Consider the following 17,991-nt stretch of genomic DNA (forward strand, 5'->3'; position numbering starts at 1 on the left):
TCTTCCAACCTCTTCCTCATTCTCCTTGCTTTATTCTTCTTGCTCCATTACCCCACCTCACCCCTCCCATTTTCCTCCTGTCCCCATTCTTCTCCCATTCCTTCCCCCATCCCATCCTTCTGTCTGATCCTCCTCTCCCATTCATCTCCCACTCCTTGCCTCCACCCCTTCATTCTCCTCCTCTTCCATCCTTATCTCCCACTCAATGCCAATCCCTAACTCATTCAGCACAGCTGGAATGCTAAAGATGGAAGGTTACGCATCAGTTATACAGGGCACTGGGGAGCCTCTGTACAGCATTGGTTATCTAATTTCAGGAGGGATGTTAATACATTGGAGACAGCTTGGAGAAGCTAACCATTTGGATACAGAACTGGCTCAGAGGTAGAAGACAAGTGGTGGTGGTGGAGGGTTGCTTTTCAGACTGGAGGTCTGTGACCAGTTGTCTGCCACAATGTTCAGTGCTGGGTCCACTGTTTTTTGTCATTTATATAAATTATTTGGATGTGAACATAGGTGGTACAATTAGTAATTTTACAGATTACACCAAAATTGGAGGTGTAGTGGACAGCAAAGAAGGTTACCGTAGAGTACAACTGAATCTTGATCAGCTGGGCCAATGGGCCAAGGAGTGGCAGATGGAGTTTAATTTCGATAAATGAGAGGTGCTGCATTTTGGAAAGGCAAATCAGGGTAGGACTTGCTTCGAAGGTGCTGGGGAGTGTTGCTGGACAAAGAGACTTTGGAGGGCAGGTTCATAGTTCCTTGAAAGTGGAGTTGATGACAGATAGGATAGTGAAGGTGGTGTTTGGTATGCTTTCCTTTATTGGTCAGAGCTTTGAGTATAGGAGTTGGGAGGTCATGTTGTGGACGTGCAGGACATTGGTTAGGCATGTTTTGGAATATTGTGTGCAATTCTGGTCTCCCTCCTCTCGGAAGGATGTTGTGAAACTTGTGAAAATGATTCGGCAAAGATTTACAATGAAGAGGCTGAATTGACTGGGGCTGTTTTCCCTGGAGTGGAAAGATGAGGGGTGACCTTTATAGAGGTTTATAAAGTCATGAGGGGCATGGAGGATAAATAGACAGGGCCTTTTCCATGGCTTGGGGGAGTGTAGGACTAAAGGACCTAGGTTTAGGGTGAGAGGTGAAAAATTTAATATGGACCTAAGGGGCAACCTTTTCATGCAGAGAGTGGTGCGTGTATGGAATGAGCTGCCAGAGGAAGTGGTGGAGGCTGGTACAATTACAGCATTTAAAAGGCATCTGGATGGGTATATGAATAGGAAGGGTTTAGAGGGCTATGGACCAAGAGCTGGAAAATGGGACTAGATTTGTTTAGGATATGTGGTTGGCATGGAAGGGTTGGACCGAAGAATCTGTTTCTGCTGTGCGTCTCTATGACTCTGATCATCAGATTTACCAGAATACCTGGAATGTGTGGATTGTCTTAGTAGGAAAGATTGAGCTGGCAAAGCTTGTATCTATGGTGTTTAGAGTCAGTAACTTGATTAAAATATACAATCCTGAGGGGTCATGACACAACTCCACCCCCCCCCCCCACCCCCCCCCCCCGCCACTCCCATCATTACTTCCCACCCGCCGCCTGGAGGAAAAATGCCTTATATTACGCCTTGGGACCCTGCAACCACATGGGATAAATGTGGATTTCAAGAGCTTCCACATTTCCCCTTTCCCCACATTATTCCAGTCCCAAGCCTCCAACTCGGCTCTGACCTGTCCATCACTTTTCTCATCTATCTGCTCCACTCCCCCCTCTGACCTATCACCTTCTCCCTCAGCTTTGTTCACCTATCGCTTTCTTAGTTACCTTCCTCCCAATCCCACCCCCGTCCCATTTATCTCTCAGCCCCCTGTCCCACAAGCCTCATTCCTGATGAAAGGCTTATGTCCGAAACGTCAATTCTCCTGCTCCTCGGATGCTGCCTAACCTACTGTGCTTTTCCAGCAACACACTCTCAACTCTGATCTCCAGCATCTGCAGTCCTTTTTCCTCGATGTAGAGAGGATGTTTTGTTTTATATAAGAATTAAGAATAAGTGTTCACTGTTTAAAATTAGGCATCAATTGTTAAAATTGAGATGAGGTGAACTGACATGGACTGCAATTAGACTTTTGACAGTGTTACATGGAGACTGATCAAGAACGTTAGAGCCCATGGGATCAAGGGCAATTTGCCAAATTAGATCCAAAATTGCTTTAGTGACAGGAGGCAGATGTTTTTTGTGACTGGAGGACTGTGTCTAATGGTGTATGTAGGGTTTGGTGCTGGCTTCCTTGCAGATTGTTGTACGTTTTAATGTTCAAGACATGGTTTGTTTGTTGGATAGAGTCAAACTCCAATATTAGTTTGTTTCTTCATATGCTACTGTACAGAGCAGAACTGCTTTAGGGACTGTATGTATATAAAGATATTTTTAATGAATAAAATATATATTTTTGAAATAAAACGAAAAGGTGGTTGATGCAGAACTTGGTGTTCCCTGGGACAAGCACTGAGACAAATGTCGACGTGCAAACAAGACCATCAACTCGGTGAAAGACACTTTTTGGTCTGCCTAAAACTTGTTTGCCTTCCAGAGCAAGGATTTGACCTCAACTAGGTGTAGTAGGCTGACACATTAAGATCCAGGACTATATGCTGAGGGATGCAGTAAAGCTTGTGGCAGCTGCAGCCCAGGTGCAGTGGGGAAAGACCACTGTCTGTCTGAGGTCTGCCAACCAAAGTATAATTGATTTGATTTATTGTTGTCACATGTATCTAAATACAGTGAAGAGTTTTTTTTGTGAGCAGTACAGGAAGATCATAACAAGCAAGGACATATAGTTCATAGAGCGCTTAGACAGCGAAGCATATAAGGTTATGGCTGCGCAGGAGGTGCATAAAGCAAGATCAACATTATTTGAAGTTAGAGAGGTACATTCAACAATCTAACGGAAATCTATTCGGTATTGGAACCTCCCAGTGCCTCAAATATACGTAAATGACATGTTGCGTAAGTAATGAATCCTTTGGGTTTGTTTGCTGGAACTGTCAGGATAGTCAAACTCCAACGTTCGTTAAGTTCTCCATATACTAAGCATGTTTAGTAATTAGTGCTTTAGATTCACTGCATTAGTGATTATGTATATAAAGATTTTTATGGATAAAGTATATTTTTGAAATAAAGTGCTTGATGACTGGCACAAATACAGTAGGTTAAAGGTGCTGTTTTTGTGCTGTAAAATTCAGACTAGGTGAAATGTTTTCGCAGGATGTCATGAGTCTTTGGAACTTTCCCTGAAAAGATGATAGTAGCAGAATCCTTGAATATTTTTAACGCCTAGTTGGATAAATTCTTGTGAAGCAAAGGGTGTGAATGGTGATTGAGGTAGGTAAGAAAAATTTGAGATTACAAACAGATCAACCATGATTTTATTGAATGACAGAGTAGGCTCAAGCAGCCAAAAGACGACGTCTTTGTTCATTCTACCTGTTGTGTTGCAGTAAGCTCAAAGAAAGTAGTTACCTTAGAAAAGTAACTACTTAGAAAACCTTGGATTTGAGACATCATCAAGTTTGTCTGAGCAAAATTTGAATCCATCAGCTGAATAGCCTTAACTGACATATTTGCACATAAATGAAATGCTATCATCTCTTTCTTATAATCTTTCCATCTATGCATTGATACATTAATGGTAAATGTAGGTTCATCAAATGTGATCTTGAATTGATTATTAGGGATGTATCCAGGAGCTATTAATTGGTCTGCATTATTTCAAATAATTGTTTCACTTTATTTTACAGTCTTCAAAAGTACTTGCTCATATCACCTCCAGGAAATGGACTGTGATTCCCACGATCTAAAGGAGTCAATGTTTAATAATTTCAGTGATGTTGCAGATTGGGAGGAGAGAGACTTTGCTGGGGCAGAGGTGAAGGATATGAGAGTGGAGGCGGAGGCAGTGGTCAATGATGTCAACTTTGCTGTTCGTCACATGGCTGTCTCGAAAAGCCTCCCAATTGGAGAAGATGTTGCCTACATTAATGTAGAAACAAAAGAAGGAAACAGATACTGTCTTGAGCTAACTGAAGCAGGACTCCGGGTGAGAAGAGCAACTGACATACCAGCTAATACAAAAATAGCTTTTAATCGGGGTTAATGATCCTGTGTCTCACTTAATTTTTACTACTTTATTGCCTCTTAATGATGGCTTTTACACATTTGACTTGTAAGGCCACAATGATGTTTCTTAAACATGTCTTGCAATCAGGAGATGGTGGAATAGTTCTAATTATACTCGATTACTTATCCAAAGGCCCAGGCTAATGCTGTCACCAAGGCAGCAGGTAGAATTTAACTTCAGTTAATAAAATCTGAAATATTCAGATGTGAAAGAGATATGGTGTGAAAGCAGGGATATGGCCTTGATATAGAGGATCAGCCATGGTCAGCATGAGTGACATAGCAAGCTCAAAGGGCCAAATGGCCTACTCCTGCTTCTGGTTTCTGTAAGGTCCTGATGGATCTTTTTTATTGGGTAAGTTAACAATAAATTGTCTCTGGTGTTAAAGGAGTTAAAATCCAGAGGTTACAGATTTATGGTGATTTGCAAAGGAACCAGCGGTAAGATTAGAAAAATAAATCCAGCAAATTGTTGTGATCTGAAAAGCTCCTAAACGCAAATGCAACAGTAACTTTCAAAGAACAATTCGAGAAATACTTGAAGGAGAAAATTTTGAAGGGCTGTGGGAAAAGATCATGTGGGACATGTAATGTGGGATTATCCCCCAGATCTAAAGGAATTGATGTTTCGTCATTACAGCAACCATGAGTGTTTTCAACTGAGAGACTCTTAAGGCATAAATATTTAGGATATGAGAGCCATGGCTTTGAGAAAATTGGATTAATTGAAAAGCTTTTTCTTGGATGTGTGGTGATGTTGGTTTAGTCCAGAAAGGGTGTCTGTTCTGAACTGGTATGTTATTTGGGGGATTTGTGGTGAAGGTTACAGGTTGGTGTGTTATTTGGGCAAGTATTATATTGGTTTGTGAGATGAAACATTTTGGGTTTTGAGTTTGCAGCATACTGCACTGAGTGGACAAAGTAATTTACTTTGCATCTAATCTTTTTTTTTCCTCTTCCAGGTGGTAGCTTATGGCTTTGACAAGGTGGATAAATCACTGTCTATGCAGTACCATGAAACCATTTACTCTCTCCTGGACTCACTCAGCCCCGCATATCGTGATGCATTTGGTAATGCACTTCTGCAGAGACTCGAAGCTTTAAAAAATGTACAGGAATGAAAGGCCTAACTCTTGCTCCTTGTGATGACATTTTTCAACATATTTTCTAATGTTCTGGACCAAACGTACAGGACAAGAGGTGACTCTCATCCCACAGAAAATTGGTGAATTGTTTGTTATTTTTCATGTTCACACAGCAGTGTAGTTGGGATCCACATTCTTGTAGAATTTCATACCTCCTCATTCCTACAGAAAGAGAGGGAGGATGTTTGTAAGTTCCATTGCTGTAACAGAGCTGAAACTGGTACAGTCCCTTTCAGAAATCAGTCTGTATTATTGCAGCACTGTTGATAAAGCACAGGCAACAGGAGGGTGCCTTTGACCCATGACTATGTAAAGGGCAATGGACATTGTCCAGACTAGGTTTCTTGGTGAGAGAGAAGCAAGTGACCCCAGTGTTCAGGTCAGGCCATCATGTGTCTGGTAACTTTGAGCTTCTCCCAACTTTCTCATTTAAAAATGTTGTTTCATTTTACACATTGTACTTTGACTTGTTAATTTAGGAAGAACACCTTCCTGTGCTATTAAATTGTGAAGTGCAGGTCGAACCTCTGGAGTAACAGATTCCAAAGTCAGAAAATTCAACCACTTCAAAAAAAAATTAATGTATGTTTTATGAAAATAATAAAATATTTTGGACGCAGTTTACTCTGCTCTTCTGTACTGAACATTCATTAATTGTGAGGGTTTTTAGTTTTATAAAAATTGTCGAACGCCTTACTGAAGTCCATATAGGTCACATCTACTGCTCTGCCTTCATCAATCTTCTTTGTTACTTCTTCAAAAAACTCAGTCAAGTTTGTGAGACATGATTTCCCACACACAAAGCCATGTTGACTATCCCTAATCAGTCTTTGAGTTTCCAAATACATGTGCATCCTGTCCCTCAGGATTCCCTCCAACAACTTGCCCACCACCGAGGTCAGGCTCACTGGTCTATAGTTCCCTGGCTTGTCCTTACCACCATTCTTAGAACAAAGAACAATACAGCGCAGAACAGGCCCTTTGGTCCTCAATGTTTCGCCGACCTGAACTATTCTCAGCTCATCCCCCTGCACTATCCCAAAATCATCCATGTGCTTATCTAAGGATAGTTTAAATCTCACTAATGTGGCTGAGTTAACTACGTTAGCGGGTAGTGCATTCCATGCCCTTACCACTCTCAGCGTAAAGAACCTGCCTCTGACATCTGTCTTAAATCTATCACCCCTAAATTTGTAGTTATGCCCCCTCGTACATGCTGATGTCATCATCCTAGGAAAAAGATTTTCACTGTCTACTCTATCTAATTCTCTGATCATCTTGTATGACTCTATCAAATCCCCTCTGAGCCGCCGCCTTGCCAATGAGAACAGGTTCAAGTCTCTCAGCCTTCCCCCATAAGACCTTCCCTCCAGACCAGGCATCATCCTGGTAAATATCCTCTGCATCTTTTCCAATGCTTCCACATCCTTCATGAAATATGGGGACCAGGACTGTACACAATATTCCAACTGTGGCTGCACTAGTGTTTTGTCTAGTTGCAGTATGATATTGCGGCTCCGGAATTCAATCCCTCTACAAATGAAACCTAACACACCGTATGCCTTCTTAACAGCACTGTCCGCCTGGGTAGCAACTGTCTGGGATCTATGTACATGGACTCCAAGATCACTCTGCACATCCACACTACCAAGAATCTTTCCATTACTCTGCCTTCCTGTTATTCTTTCCAAAGTGAATCACCTCACATTTAGCTGCATTGAACTCCATTTGCCACCTCTCAGCCCAATTCTGCAGTTTATCCAAGTCACCCTGCTCCCTGTAACATTCTTCTACACTGTCCACTATCCACCGACTTTAATGTCTGCAAATTTACTAATCTATCCACCTATGCCTGTATCTAAATCTTTTATAAAAATGACAAACAGCAGTGGTCCCAAAACAGATCCTTGTGGCACACCACTAGTAACTGGACTCCAGGCTGAATTATTTTCCATCAACCACCACTCGCTGCCTTCTTTCAGAAAGCCAGTTTCTAATCCAAATTGCTAAATCACCCTCAATTCCATGCCTCTGCATTTTTTGGATTTGGGTTAGATTACATTACAGTGTGGAAACACAACAAGTCCACACCGACCCGCCGAAGCGCAACCCACACATACCCCTAACGTAACACTACGGGCAATTTGGCATGGCCAATTCACCTGACCTGCACATCTTTGGACTGTGGGAGGAAACCCACGCAGACACGGGGAGAACGTGCAAACTCCACACAGTCAGTCGCCTGAGGTGGGAATTGAACCCCAGACTTTGGCGCTGTGCGGCAGCAGTGCTAACCACTGGGCCACCGTGCCACCCAACAGCCTACCATGTGGAACCTTATCAAAGGCTTTACTGAAGTCCAGGTACACCACGTCAATTGCCCTACCCTCATCTTCTCAAAACTCAAGGAGGTTTGTGAGACATGACTTACCTTTGACGAAACCATGTTGACTATCTGGAATCAAACTGTTGTTTGCTAGATGATTATAAATCTTATCTCTTATAATCCTTTCCAAAACCTTTCATACAACAGAAGTAAGGCTCACTGGTCTATAATTACCTGGGTCATCTCTATTGCCCTTCTTGAACAAGGGCACAACATTTATAATCCTCTAGTCCTCTGGTACTAAACCTGTAGACAATGACAACTCAAATATCAATGCCAAAGGCTCTGCTATCTCCGCCTTAGCTTCCCAGAGAATCCTCAGATGAATCCCATCCGGCCTATCTTAAACAGTGGCACCACGTTTGCCAACCTCCTGTCTTCCAGTATCTCACCTGTGACTATCGATGATACAAATATCTCAGCAAGAGGCCCAGCAATCACTTCTCTAGCTTCGCACAGAGTTCTCGAGTACACCTGATCAGGTCCTGGGGATTTATCCACCTTTAACAGTTTCAAGACATCCAGCACTTCCTCCTCTGTAATCTGGACATTTTGCAAAATGTCACCATCTATTTCCCTACAGTCTATATCTTCCATATCCTTTTCCACAGTAAATACTGATGCAATATACTCATTTACTATGTCCCCCATTTTCTGCAGCTCCACATAAAGGCTGCCTTGCTGATGTTTGAGGGGCCCTATTCTCTCCCTAGTTACCCTTTCGTCCTTAATGTATTTGTAAAATTCCTTCGGATTCTCCTTAATTCTATTTGCATTAGCTATCTCATGTCCCCCTTTTGCCCTCCTGATTTCCCTCTTATGGAAAGGTTGTTTCTTTTGTGGGAGAGTCTCGGACTAGAGGGCATAATCTCAGAACAAGGGATTGGCCATTTAAGATAGAGGTGAAGAGTAATTTCTTCCCTTGAAGAGTCATGAATCTTTCCCACAGAGGGCTGTTGAGGCTGGGTCGTTAAGTATATTGAACGGCTGAAAGACATTTTTAATCAGTAAGATAATTGAGGATTATAGGGAAAAGACAGAAAAATGGTGATAAGATCATGGTGTGATAATCTTCAATGAATAATCGGGTGGACTGGGCCAAAAGGTCAGCTCACCACCACCTTTTTGAGGGTAATTAGGGATGGACAAGAACTGCTAGCCTCGCCAGTGATATCCATATCCCATGAGCAAATGGCACGGTTACCACCTGTTCATCCTACACAGTCCCAAGTCCACTCTCATGGCAAGGAGAGCATCTGAACAACTGACGCTTCAGTGTGCTTGATCATGAACTAGGGACACACTCCAGGAATTTCTTACTTTGTGACATTGTCTCTGTCTTCCGTCAGTCAAGATGAGAAACCCTGTTGTGGTGAATTGTAGATTAAAAACCATTATTTACCAGTTTGTGAGAGTGTCGTAACATTTTTTCTCCAAAAAAAGAAATCACTGTTAGATTAGAGACAGAAATGGAGAGGTTACCCTACTGGGAATTTTATATAGGCCTCCGAATAGTTCCAGAGTTGTAGAAGATAGGGTAGCAAAGACGATCCTTGATAGGAGCGCAAGTAACAGGGTAGTTGTTGTGCATGGCTTTAACTTTCCAAATATTGACTGTGAATACTATAGTTCAAGTACTTTAGATGGGTCAGTTTTGTCCAGTGTGTGCAGGGGGGTTTCCTGACACAGTATGTAGACAGGCCAACAAGGCCACATTAGATTTGGTACTGGTAATGAGCCCGGCTAGGTGTTAGACTTGGAGGTAGGTGAGCACTTTGGTGATAGTGACCACAATTCAGTTATGTTTTCTTTAGTGATGAAAAGGGATAGGTATATACCGCAGGGCAAGAGTTATAGCTGGGGAAAAGGCAATTACAATGCGATTAGGCAGGATGTAGGATGAGGAAAGAATCTGCAGGGGATGAACAGAATTGAAATGTGGAACTTATTCAAGGAACAGCTACTGTGGATCCTTGATAAGTATGTACCTGTCAGGCAGGTAGGAAGTTGTTGAGCGCAGGAGCCGTGATTTACTAAGGAAGTTGAATCTCTTGTCAAAAGGAAGAAGGAGGTTTATGTTAGGATGAGATGTGAAGGCTCAGTTAGGGCGCTTGAGAATTACAAGTTAGCCAGGAAAGACCTAAAGAGAGCGCTAAGAGGAGCCAGGAGAGGACATGAGAAGTCATTGGTGGATAGAATCAAGGAAAACCACAAGGCTTTCTATAGGTATATCGGGAATAAAAGGGTGACTAATGTAAGATGAGGGCCAATCAAGGATAGTAGTGGGGAGTTGTGCACGGAGCAGAGGGGATAGGGGACGAGCTAAATTACTACTTTTCATCAGTATTCACACTAGAAAAAGACTGTTGTAGAGGAGAAGACTGAGACACCGGCTACTAGCGTAGACGGGATTGAGGTTCACAAGGAGGAGGTGCTAGCAATTTTGGAAAGTGTAAAAATAGATAAGTCCCCTGGGCCGGATGGGGTTTATCCCAGGATTGAAAATGTGTTGCTGGAAAAGCGCAGCAGGTCAGGCAGCATCTAAGGAACAGGAGAATCGACGTTTCGGGCATAAGCCCTTCAGGCCTGCTACGCTTTTCCAGCAACACATTTTCAGCTCTGATCTCCAGCATCTGCAGTCCTCACTTTCTCCTCGAAGATTTTATTCTAGGATTCTCTGGGAAGCCAGGGAGGAGATTGCAGAGCCTTTGGCTTTTAGCTTTATGTCATCATTGTCTACAGGAATAGTGCCAGAAGATTGGAGGATAGCAAATGTTGAAGGGGAGTAGAGCTGGAAATGTGTTGCTGGAAAAGCGCATCCAGGGAACAGGAGAATCGACGTTTCGGGCATAAGCCCTTCTTCAGGAATGGGGAAAGTTTGTCCAGCAGGCTAAGATAAAAGGTAGGGAGGAGGGACTTGGGGGAGGAGCGTCGGAAATGTGATAGGTGGAAAGAGGTCAAGGTGAGGGTGATAGGTCAGACTGGGGTGGGGGCGGAGAGGTCGGGAAGAAGATCTCAGGTTAGCAAGGCGGTGCTGAATTTGATGGATTTGACTGAGACAGGGTGGGGGGACGGGAAATGAGGAAACTGGTGAACTCGGATTTCACCAGTTTCCTCATTTCCAGCTCTGATCTCCAGCATCTGCAGACCTCACTTTCTCCTGAAGGGGAGTAGAGACAACCCTGATAATTATAGACCAGTGAGCCTTACTTTAGTTGTGGATAAAGTTTTGGAAAGGGTTATAAGAGATAGGAGTTATAATCATCTAGAAAGGAATAAGTTGATTAGAGATAGTCAACATGATTTTATGAAGTGGAGGTCGTTGAGAAGGTGACCAAACAGGTGGATGAGGGTTAAGTGGGTTGATGTGTTGTATACGGATTTCAGTAAGGCGTTTGATAAGGTTCCCCACTGTAGACTTTTGCACAAAATACAGAGGCATGGGATTGGAGGTGATTTAGTGGTTTGGATCAGAAACTGGCTAGCTGAAAGAAGACAGAGGGTGGTGGTTGATGGGAAATGTTCATCCTGGAGTTCAGTTACTAGTGGTGTGCTGCAAGGACCTTTTTTGGGTCCACTGCTGTTTGTCATTTTTATAAATGACTTGGATGAGGGCATAGAAGGATGGGTTAGTAAATTTGTGGATGACACTAAGGTCAGTGGAGTTGTGAATAGTGACAAAGGATGATGCAGGTTACAGAGGGACCGAGTCGAGAGTGTGGTGCTGGAAAAGTACAGCAGGTCAGGCTGCATCCGAGGAGCAGGAGAATCGACATTTTGGGTAAGAACCCTTCATCAGGAATGAGGCTTGTGAGCTGAATGGGTGGAGAGATAAATGGGAGGAGGAGGGGTTTCGGGCTGGTTGGAAGGTAGCTACTCCCTCCCATTTATGACTTATCGCACTCTCAGCTACCTCTCAGCTACAGTGATATTATGGAATATACTATGGCATGAACTCCAGCTCCTTTTCAGCTCATAAAGTAAGATTCCAACAGCCTCTAAACTAAGCCAAACAATTGGAGTTTGAACCTTGGCTATCTTTTCCATATCATTAACTCTTAGTCTTTCTCCCAGGCCTCGTGTTTATAACACACCGCTCAGCATATTCCACACAGTGGAAAAAGTGAGGACTGCAGATGCTGGAGATCAGAGCTGAAAAATGTGTTGCTGGAAAAGTGCAGCAGGTCAGGCAGCATCCAAGGAGCAGGAGAATCAACGTTTCAGGCATAAGCCCTTCTTCAGGATTCCTGAAGAAGGGCTTATGCCCGAAACGTCGATTCTCCTGCTTCTTGGATGCTGCCTGACCTGCAGCACTTTTCCAGCAACACATTTTTCATATTCCACACAGTGTTTGAAGAGTGAGCTTGTCTACTGCCTCTGAGTTAGAAGATTCCAGATTCAATCCCCACTTGAATTGATAACAGGATAACAACCCCAGCACTGAATGAGTGCTCCACTGTTTTTTCATGAACTACTGAACCGAGGGCCTGTCTCTGCTGTCAAATGGATGCAAAAGGTGCTGGTTCACTGTTGGAAGAAGAGTAGGTGAGCTCGCCAGAGTCCTCTGGCCAACGTTTATCCCTCAATCGACCTCACTGAAAGTAGATTATCTACCTGTTCTCTCGTTGCTGTGTGCAAATTGTTGGCAATGTTTTCCTACATTGAATGATAATCAGCGAGGATGTCTTGAGGTGCAGTGGTAGTTTCTCTACCTTTGGCCAAGAATATCCAGGTTCAAGTCCCATTTCCCTAGTAGGTGTCATAATGTGTCTGAGTAGGTTAATTAAATAGATACAAAGGCACACGTTTATATTCAAATACCTGGAAAAAGAAGGGTCAGGTTTGTACTTTGGATTTTGCACCCTTAACACAATGACAAGTTTTCTGTTAACTTAAAGTTTCATAATTGATAATGATGGCACTTAAGATGTAAAAAGAAATGCAGTTCTGAATTACAGACCTAATCTCTCTCTTGGATCCCAATAGAAACTAGGAGCTGCAGTAAGCTATTTAGCCCTTTGAGCCTGCTCCAATGTTCAATATGATCATGGCTGGTCATCAAACTCAGTATCCTGTTCCCTCCTTTATCCCATTTACTTTGATCCTTTCAGTCATAAGAATTATAGTATATCTAACTCCTTGAAAACATTCAATGTTTTGATGTCCACTGCTTCCGGTGTCAGGGAATACCACAGCCCTGTGGTTCCAACATTTGCTATTTTCAAATAAAAATAGTTTTATCTAATGGTCACCTGAACACTTTCTTTCTCTACAAAATAATTCTTGACCTGCTGAAAGTATCTAGTCTTTTACGTTTCTCATAATACCTTGTACCTATATTGTGCCTTTAATATGGTAAAACATTCCAAAGTATTTTACAGGGGCATTATGAAAAGTGATGCATCCTGTACAACATAAGGTGAACTCAGGGTAGTTAGCCTTGATCATCAAGATGGATCAGAGCTAATGTTTGTAAAGATCGTTTTAAGGAAAAAAAGATTAAGTGGTGAGGCAAAAGGGTTCAGGGAAGGCATTCCACAGCTCAGGGCCAGAGCAGCTGAAGGATCTTAAATAGTGGAAGTCAGAATTAGAGGGGCACAGCTATCGGACAGTAAGGCAAAGGAGATAGAAATTTGAAGAGTTGAAGCCAATGTCGCCAAAAGAAAAGACAATTTTAAAATCGAGGTTTGAGTAAGGTCATTGATAGATTTCCGGTATGACTGCTTTTTTGCGTTTGATTCTCTGCATCTCCTGAAAGAACAGAGCACGGACTGTGGAAGTTCACCAGCATTTTTTAAAAAATTTACCTCATGGAGTATAGGAGTGCTGACTGGGCCAGCATTTGTTGCCTACCAATAGTTGCCTTTGAGAAAATGATGAGCTTGAATCTTCTGTAAGGTGCAGAGGTCCCAGCGTTTTTGCTCTCCTTGGTTTCAATGCCTGTAACATCTGAATATTATACACTGAATCAGTGATGGCCATAACCCCAGAGGCACATTCAGGGATGACTTTGCCACCAGAATGAGATCAACAGATCATCCAAGTCTGTGATACAGAACATCTATAAGCAAGATTCTGAAATTGATTAGAATCAATGTCATTGCATGGGGCATTCTTTCTGCTGACCAGACGGCATTGATGCGAGTAGTCAGGAAGGATGGAGAAGGATACAAGACATGACAATGTAGGAAAATAGAGCCTGCTAGAAGGAATGTAAGATTTAGGAACAAGAGTCTTCCAGCCTGCTCCATAAGATCAGGGCTGATTGGGCTATGGTCTAAGCTCCACTTTCCTGACTATGTCCCATAACCCTGGTTTCTCTCTAACCCAATATGGAATAGATATAAAGATGCAGCCTCCGTTACCTTCTGAGGAAGAGAATTGTGCACTCCAAAAAGCCTTGGAAAGGAAAAATGTCTCACTTCTGAAAAGGGAGACGTCGTATCCCTAAAACATCCCCCGTTTTAGTCTGCTCACGAGAAGAAACATCCTCCAGGTATCCAACCTCCTCAGGGTCTTGTGTTTTAATCTCATATTTCTAAACTGCAAAAGATATAGCCCAAACCATTCAATTTGCCTCATAAGATAAGCCCTTCATCTCAGGAAAGAGTTGACTTAACCTTCTCTAAAGTGCTATTAAAGTCATTATATTTTCTTAAATTAGGAGACCAAAGCCACGCACAGTACCCCAGATAAGCTCACCGATACCCTGCAGAGCTGGAGTAAATCTTCCCTATTTAAATATTCTATCTCCTTGCAGCAAGCAATGTTTGCTGGACATGCAGGTTAACCTTTTGGGATTCATGTATCAGGACACCGAGATCCCTACAGCCTTTGTCAGCCTTTGGATCCAATAGTTTTCCCTTGGTGTGACAATTGGTCTAGGTTTGCTCCCCTCTCACTTCCACTGAATTTTCAAATAGTTTAGAAAAGTTTTCAAAATCTTCTGCTGTGAAGCCAGTCACCTGGCCAAAGCCTCCACCATTTCTTTACCTTCCATTATCCAAGAGAAAAAAAACATCATTCAATCTCAGGCCAACTGTGCCAACTGTGAAATGTACTGCCATTTCTGAATTGAGTTAAATAAAAATCACACAACACCAGGTTATAGTCCAACAGGCTTGTTTGAAAGTACTAGGTTTTCAGTACTTCACCTTTGTCAAGTTTTACTATAAATTCTGTGTCCTATGATCCTGCCCCACTAGCTACCTGACGAAGGAGCAGCGGTCCAAAAGTTTGGACTTTCAAATAAACCTGTTGGACTATAACCTGGTGTTGTGTGATTTTTAACTTTGGAGAAAGTGAGGACTGCAGATGCTGGAGATCAGAGCTGAAAAATGTGTTGCTGGAAAAGCGCAGCAGGTCAGGCAGCATCATGACTTCTGAAATGGACAGTGGATGACCTAGAAATGTCATACATGCCAGACTCAGTCCAATGACTCCTGAGATGGATAGATGCCAGAAACTCTCCTGCTTGTCGAAGTTGTGTTCAGCAAGCTGACAAAATAACTTACATCGTTTCTCAGCTTCTCAGCCAACCACCAGTTCCCAATTCCTCTTCACTTTTCCTTCTCCAGGAATCCACCAGAGGGAGCCTTGAGGCGGCCAGACCTGATGGGTTCAGGGCGCGCCACTCCCCCTGCTGGGGAATCCAGACTTAGTGCAGCACCTGCGTGCAGTGGCCCCTGCTGGCCGAAAGGGAGCGGTGCAGTTTCCGTATTGCAGCGCCGCCCGCTGGTGACTTGGGCGGTGGTGCAGCGGGAGCTCCGCCCCCTGGCGGCGGAGTGCCGGTGGTGCAGTCTCCCGGCCCCATTTGTCTATGATTCAAACCCGGAAAATGGGGCTGCGCCTGGGGGGTCGTCCTGGGGCGGGGAAGGGGGGAGAGGTGGGGAAATAACCGCGGGAGGAGAACTAGGAAACACAGGACTGAAAAATACCCCATAACTAACTTCCCCGGGGAGCTATCTGGGAAAGAGTTGGAGTGGTTCCGTCATTCTGGCGGCGTGCAGGCTCCATAGCTCAGTGGTTAGAGCACTGGTCTTGTAAACCAGGGGTCGCGAGTTCGATCCTCGCTGGGGCCTTACTGGACTTTTACCCCTCAATTAAAGTTCCACAGATGAGGGGAACATTTTAAAACCCCCTAAAATACGACAGTCTTCATTAAGGATTGAAATACGTGTTCACAGTCCACTGTGGCCTCACAGTCTCCTTTGACCTGGTTCATAAATAGGAAGGATGTCGAGGGATGTAGTGCTGGCAAATGGCATAGATTAGTTTAGGGATATCAGGTAGGCATGGACAAGTTGGACCGAATGGTCTGTTTCCGTGCTGTACACCTCTATGACGTTATGACTATATTCTTCAGCCTTGGCTTGTTTTGTATATTTCACTTGCCACCCTCTATCACCAGCCACCATGGTCTGGAATTCCTTCCTTAAACCTCCTCTGTCTCTCTTAAAGCCTACCCCAATTAACTAAATTTTAGGGTTCCCCCGCCCCCCTTAATATCATTGCTGGTTTATAAATTTTCAATTGCCTCACTCTTCCCTATCCCTATAGCTTATGAGAGCTCTACAACTGAAGCTACAGGATGCAGAGCTGGGCTGGGAAGTGGCAGATGGAGTTCAACCTGGAAAAAGGTCAAATTTGTATGTTGAATACAAACTTAAAGGCAGGAACCTTGGCAGTGTGGAGGAGCAGCAGGATCTTGGGGTCCATGTACAAAGATCCCTTAAAGTTGGCACCCAAGTTGATAGGGTTGTTAAGAAGGCATATGGTGTTTTGGCTTTCATTAATAGGGGGATTGAGTTTTAGAGTCAAAGGTTTTGCTGCAGCTCTATAAAACCCTGGTTAGACCACACTTGGAATATTTTGTCCAGTTCTGGTCGCCTCATTATATGTGGAAGCTTTAGAGAGGGTACAGAGGAGATTTGAGGAGAAAGTGAGGTCTGCAGGATGCTGGAGATCAGAGCTGAAAATGTGTTGCTGGAAAAGCGCAGCAGGTCAGGCAGCATCCAGGGAACAGGAGAATCGACATTTCGGGCGATTCCTGAAGAAGGGCTTATGCCCGAAACGTCGATTCTCCTGTTCCCTGGATGCTGCCTGACCTGCTGTGCTTTTCCAGCAACACATTTTCAGCACAGAGGAGATGTACCAGATGCTGCCTGGACTGGAGGGCTTGTCTTATGAAGAAAGGTTGAGTGACCTGGGGCTTCTCTGGAGAGAGAAGGAAGGGAGGTGACTTGATAGAGGTATACAAGGTAATGAGAGGCATAGATAGAATAGATAGCCAGAGACATTTCCCCAGGGCAGAAATGGCTGTCACGAGGGTTCGTAATTTTAAGGTGACTGGAGGAATGTAGAGCTAAGTTCTTTACACAGATTGTAGTGGGTGCGTGGAATGCATTGCCAGTGGTGGTAGTAGAGTCAGAGACATTAGGGACATTTAAGCGACTGCTGGACAAGCACGCGGATGGCAGTAAATTGAGGGGTGTGTAGGTTAGCTTGATCCTAGATTAAGATAAATGCTCGGCCCAACATCGTGGGCTGAAGAGTCTGTACTGTGCTCTACTGTTCTATGTTCTAACTCTTCAAGATCTCTGCACTGCAGTAATTCTGGCTTGCGAAGTGCTGATTTTAATCACCACCATAGACACCCATACCTTCAGCCACCCAGGCCCTCAATTTTGGAACAAAAGCAGAAATTGTTGGAAAAACTCAGCAAATCTGGCAGTATCTGTGGGGAGAAATCAGAGTTAACCCTTCACCAAATACAAATTTTGGACACTTCTCTCTTAATTTAAGAGGCTCTTTTTGATTAAAATGCTAAAATCAAGGTGCGAGTGAGAGCCAGTGTTAATCAGCAAACACAGTCATATGTAAATTGGATTTAGTTGAAATTGTTTTAGTTGAAGTCACAGTTTCTGAAAAGGGATATTGACAAAAATTGGGAGCTGGAATATAATGTGGAGAAATGTGAGGCAGAATAGAGGAGCAAATACTGCAGAAAGCTACAGTTCAGAATTTAGTAGCCCTTGTGCATAGTTGATAGCCTGGTGGTAATATCACTAGACAATTAAACTGGTAAAAACAATGACTGCAGATGCTGGAAACCAGATTCTGGATCAGTGGTGCTGGAAGAGCACAGCAATTCAGGCAGCATCCGAGGAGCAGTAAAATGGACGTTTCGGGCAAAAGCCCTTCATCAGGAATAAAGGCAGAGAGCCTGAAGCGTGGAGAGATAAGCTAGAGGAGGGTGGGGGTGGGGAGAAAG

General features: G+C 43.5%; 1 protein-coding gene and 1 non-coding gene across 2 annotated transcripts in view; both read left to right on the top strand.

The window, feature by feature from the left end:
- The window catches only part of LOC122553320 (gsk3b interacting protein), a 12,644-nt gene extending 6,692 nt beyond the window's left edge, over nucleotides 1–5,952 (top strand). The window contains exons 2-3 of the mRNA XM_043696878.1: nucleotides 3,809–4,107; nucleotides 5,150–5,952. Coding sequence (XP_043552813.1) covers nucleotides 3,844–4,107; nucleotides 5,150–5,308 — 423 coding nt within the window. The 5' untranslated portion in view covers nucleotides 3,809–3,843 and the 3' untranslated portion in view covers nucleotides 5,309–5,952. The remainder of the gene's footprint in view (nucleotides 1–3,808; nucleotides 4,108–5,149) is intronic.
- Nucleotides 5,953–15,726: 9,774 nt separating this feature from the next.
- Nucleotides 15,727–15,799, top strand: trnat-ugu. Its single transcript has one exon. It is a non-coding gene; the product is annotated as a tRNA-Thr (tRNA).
- Nucleotides 15,800–17,991: the final 2,192 nt, after the last annotated feature.

The sequence above is a fragment of the Chiloscyllium plagiosum genome, chromosome 10 (assembly GCF_004010195.1).
Source record: "Chiloscyllium plagiosum isolate BGI_BamShark_2017 chromosome 10, ASM401019v2, whole genome shotgun sequence".
NCBI classification, from domain to species: domain Eukaryota; kingdom Metazoa; phylum Chordata; class Chondrichthyes; order Orectolobiformes; family Hemiscylliidae; genus Chiloscyllium; species Chiloscyllium plagiosum.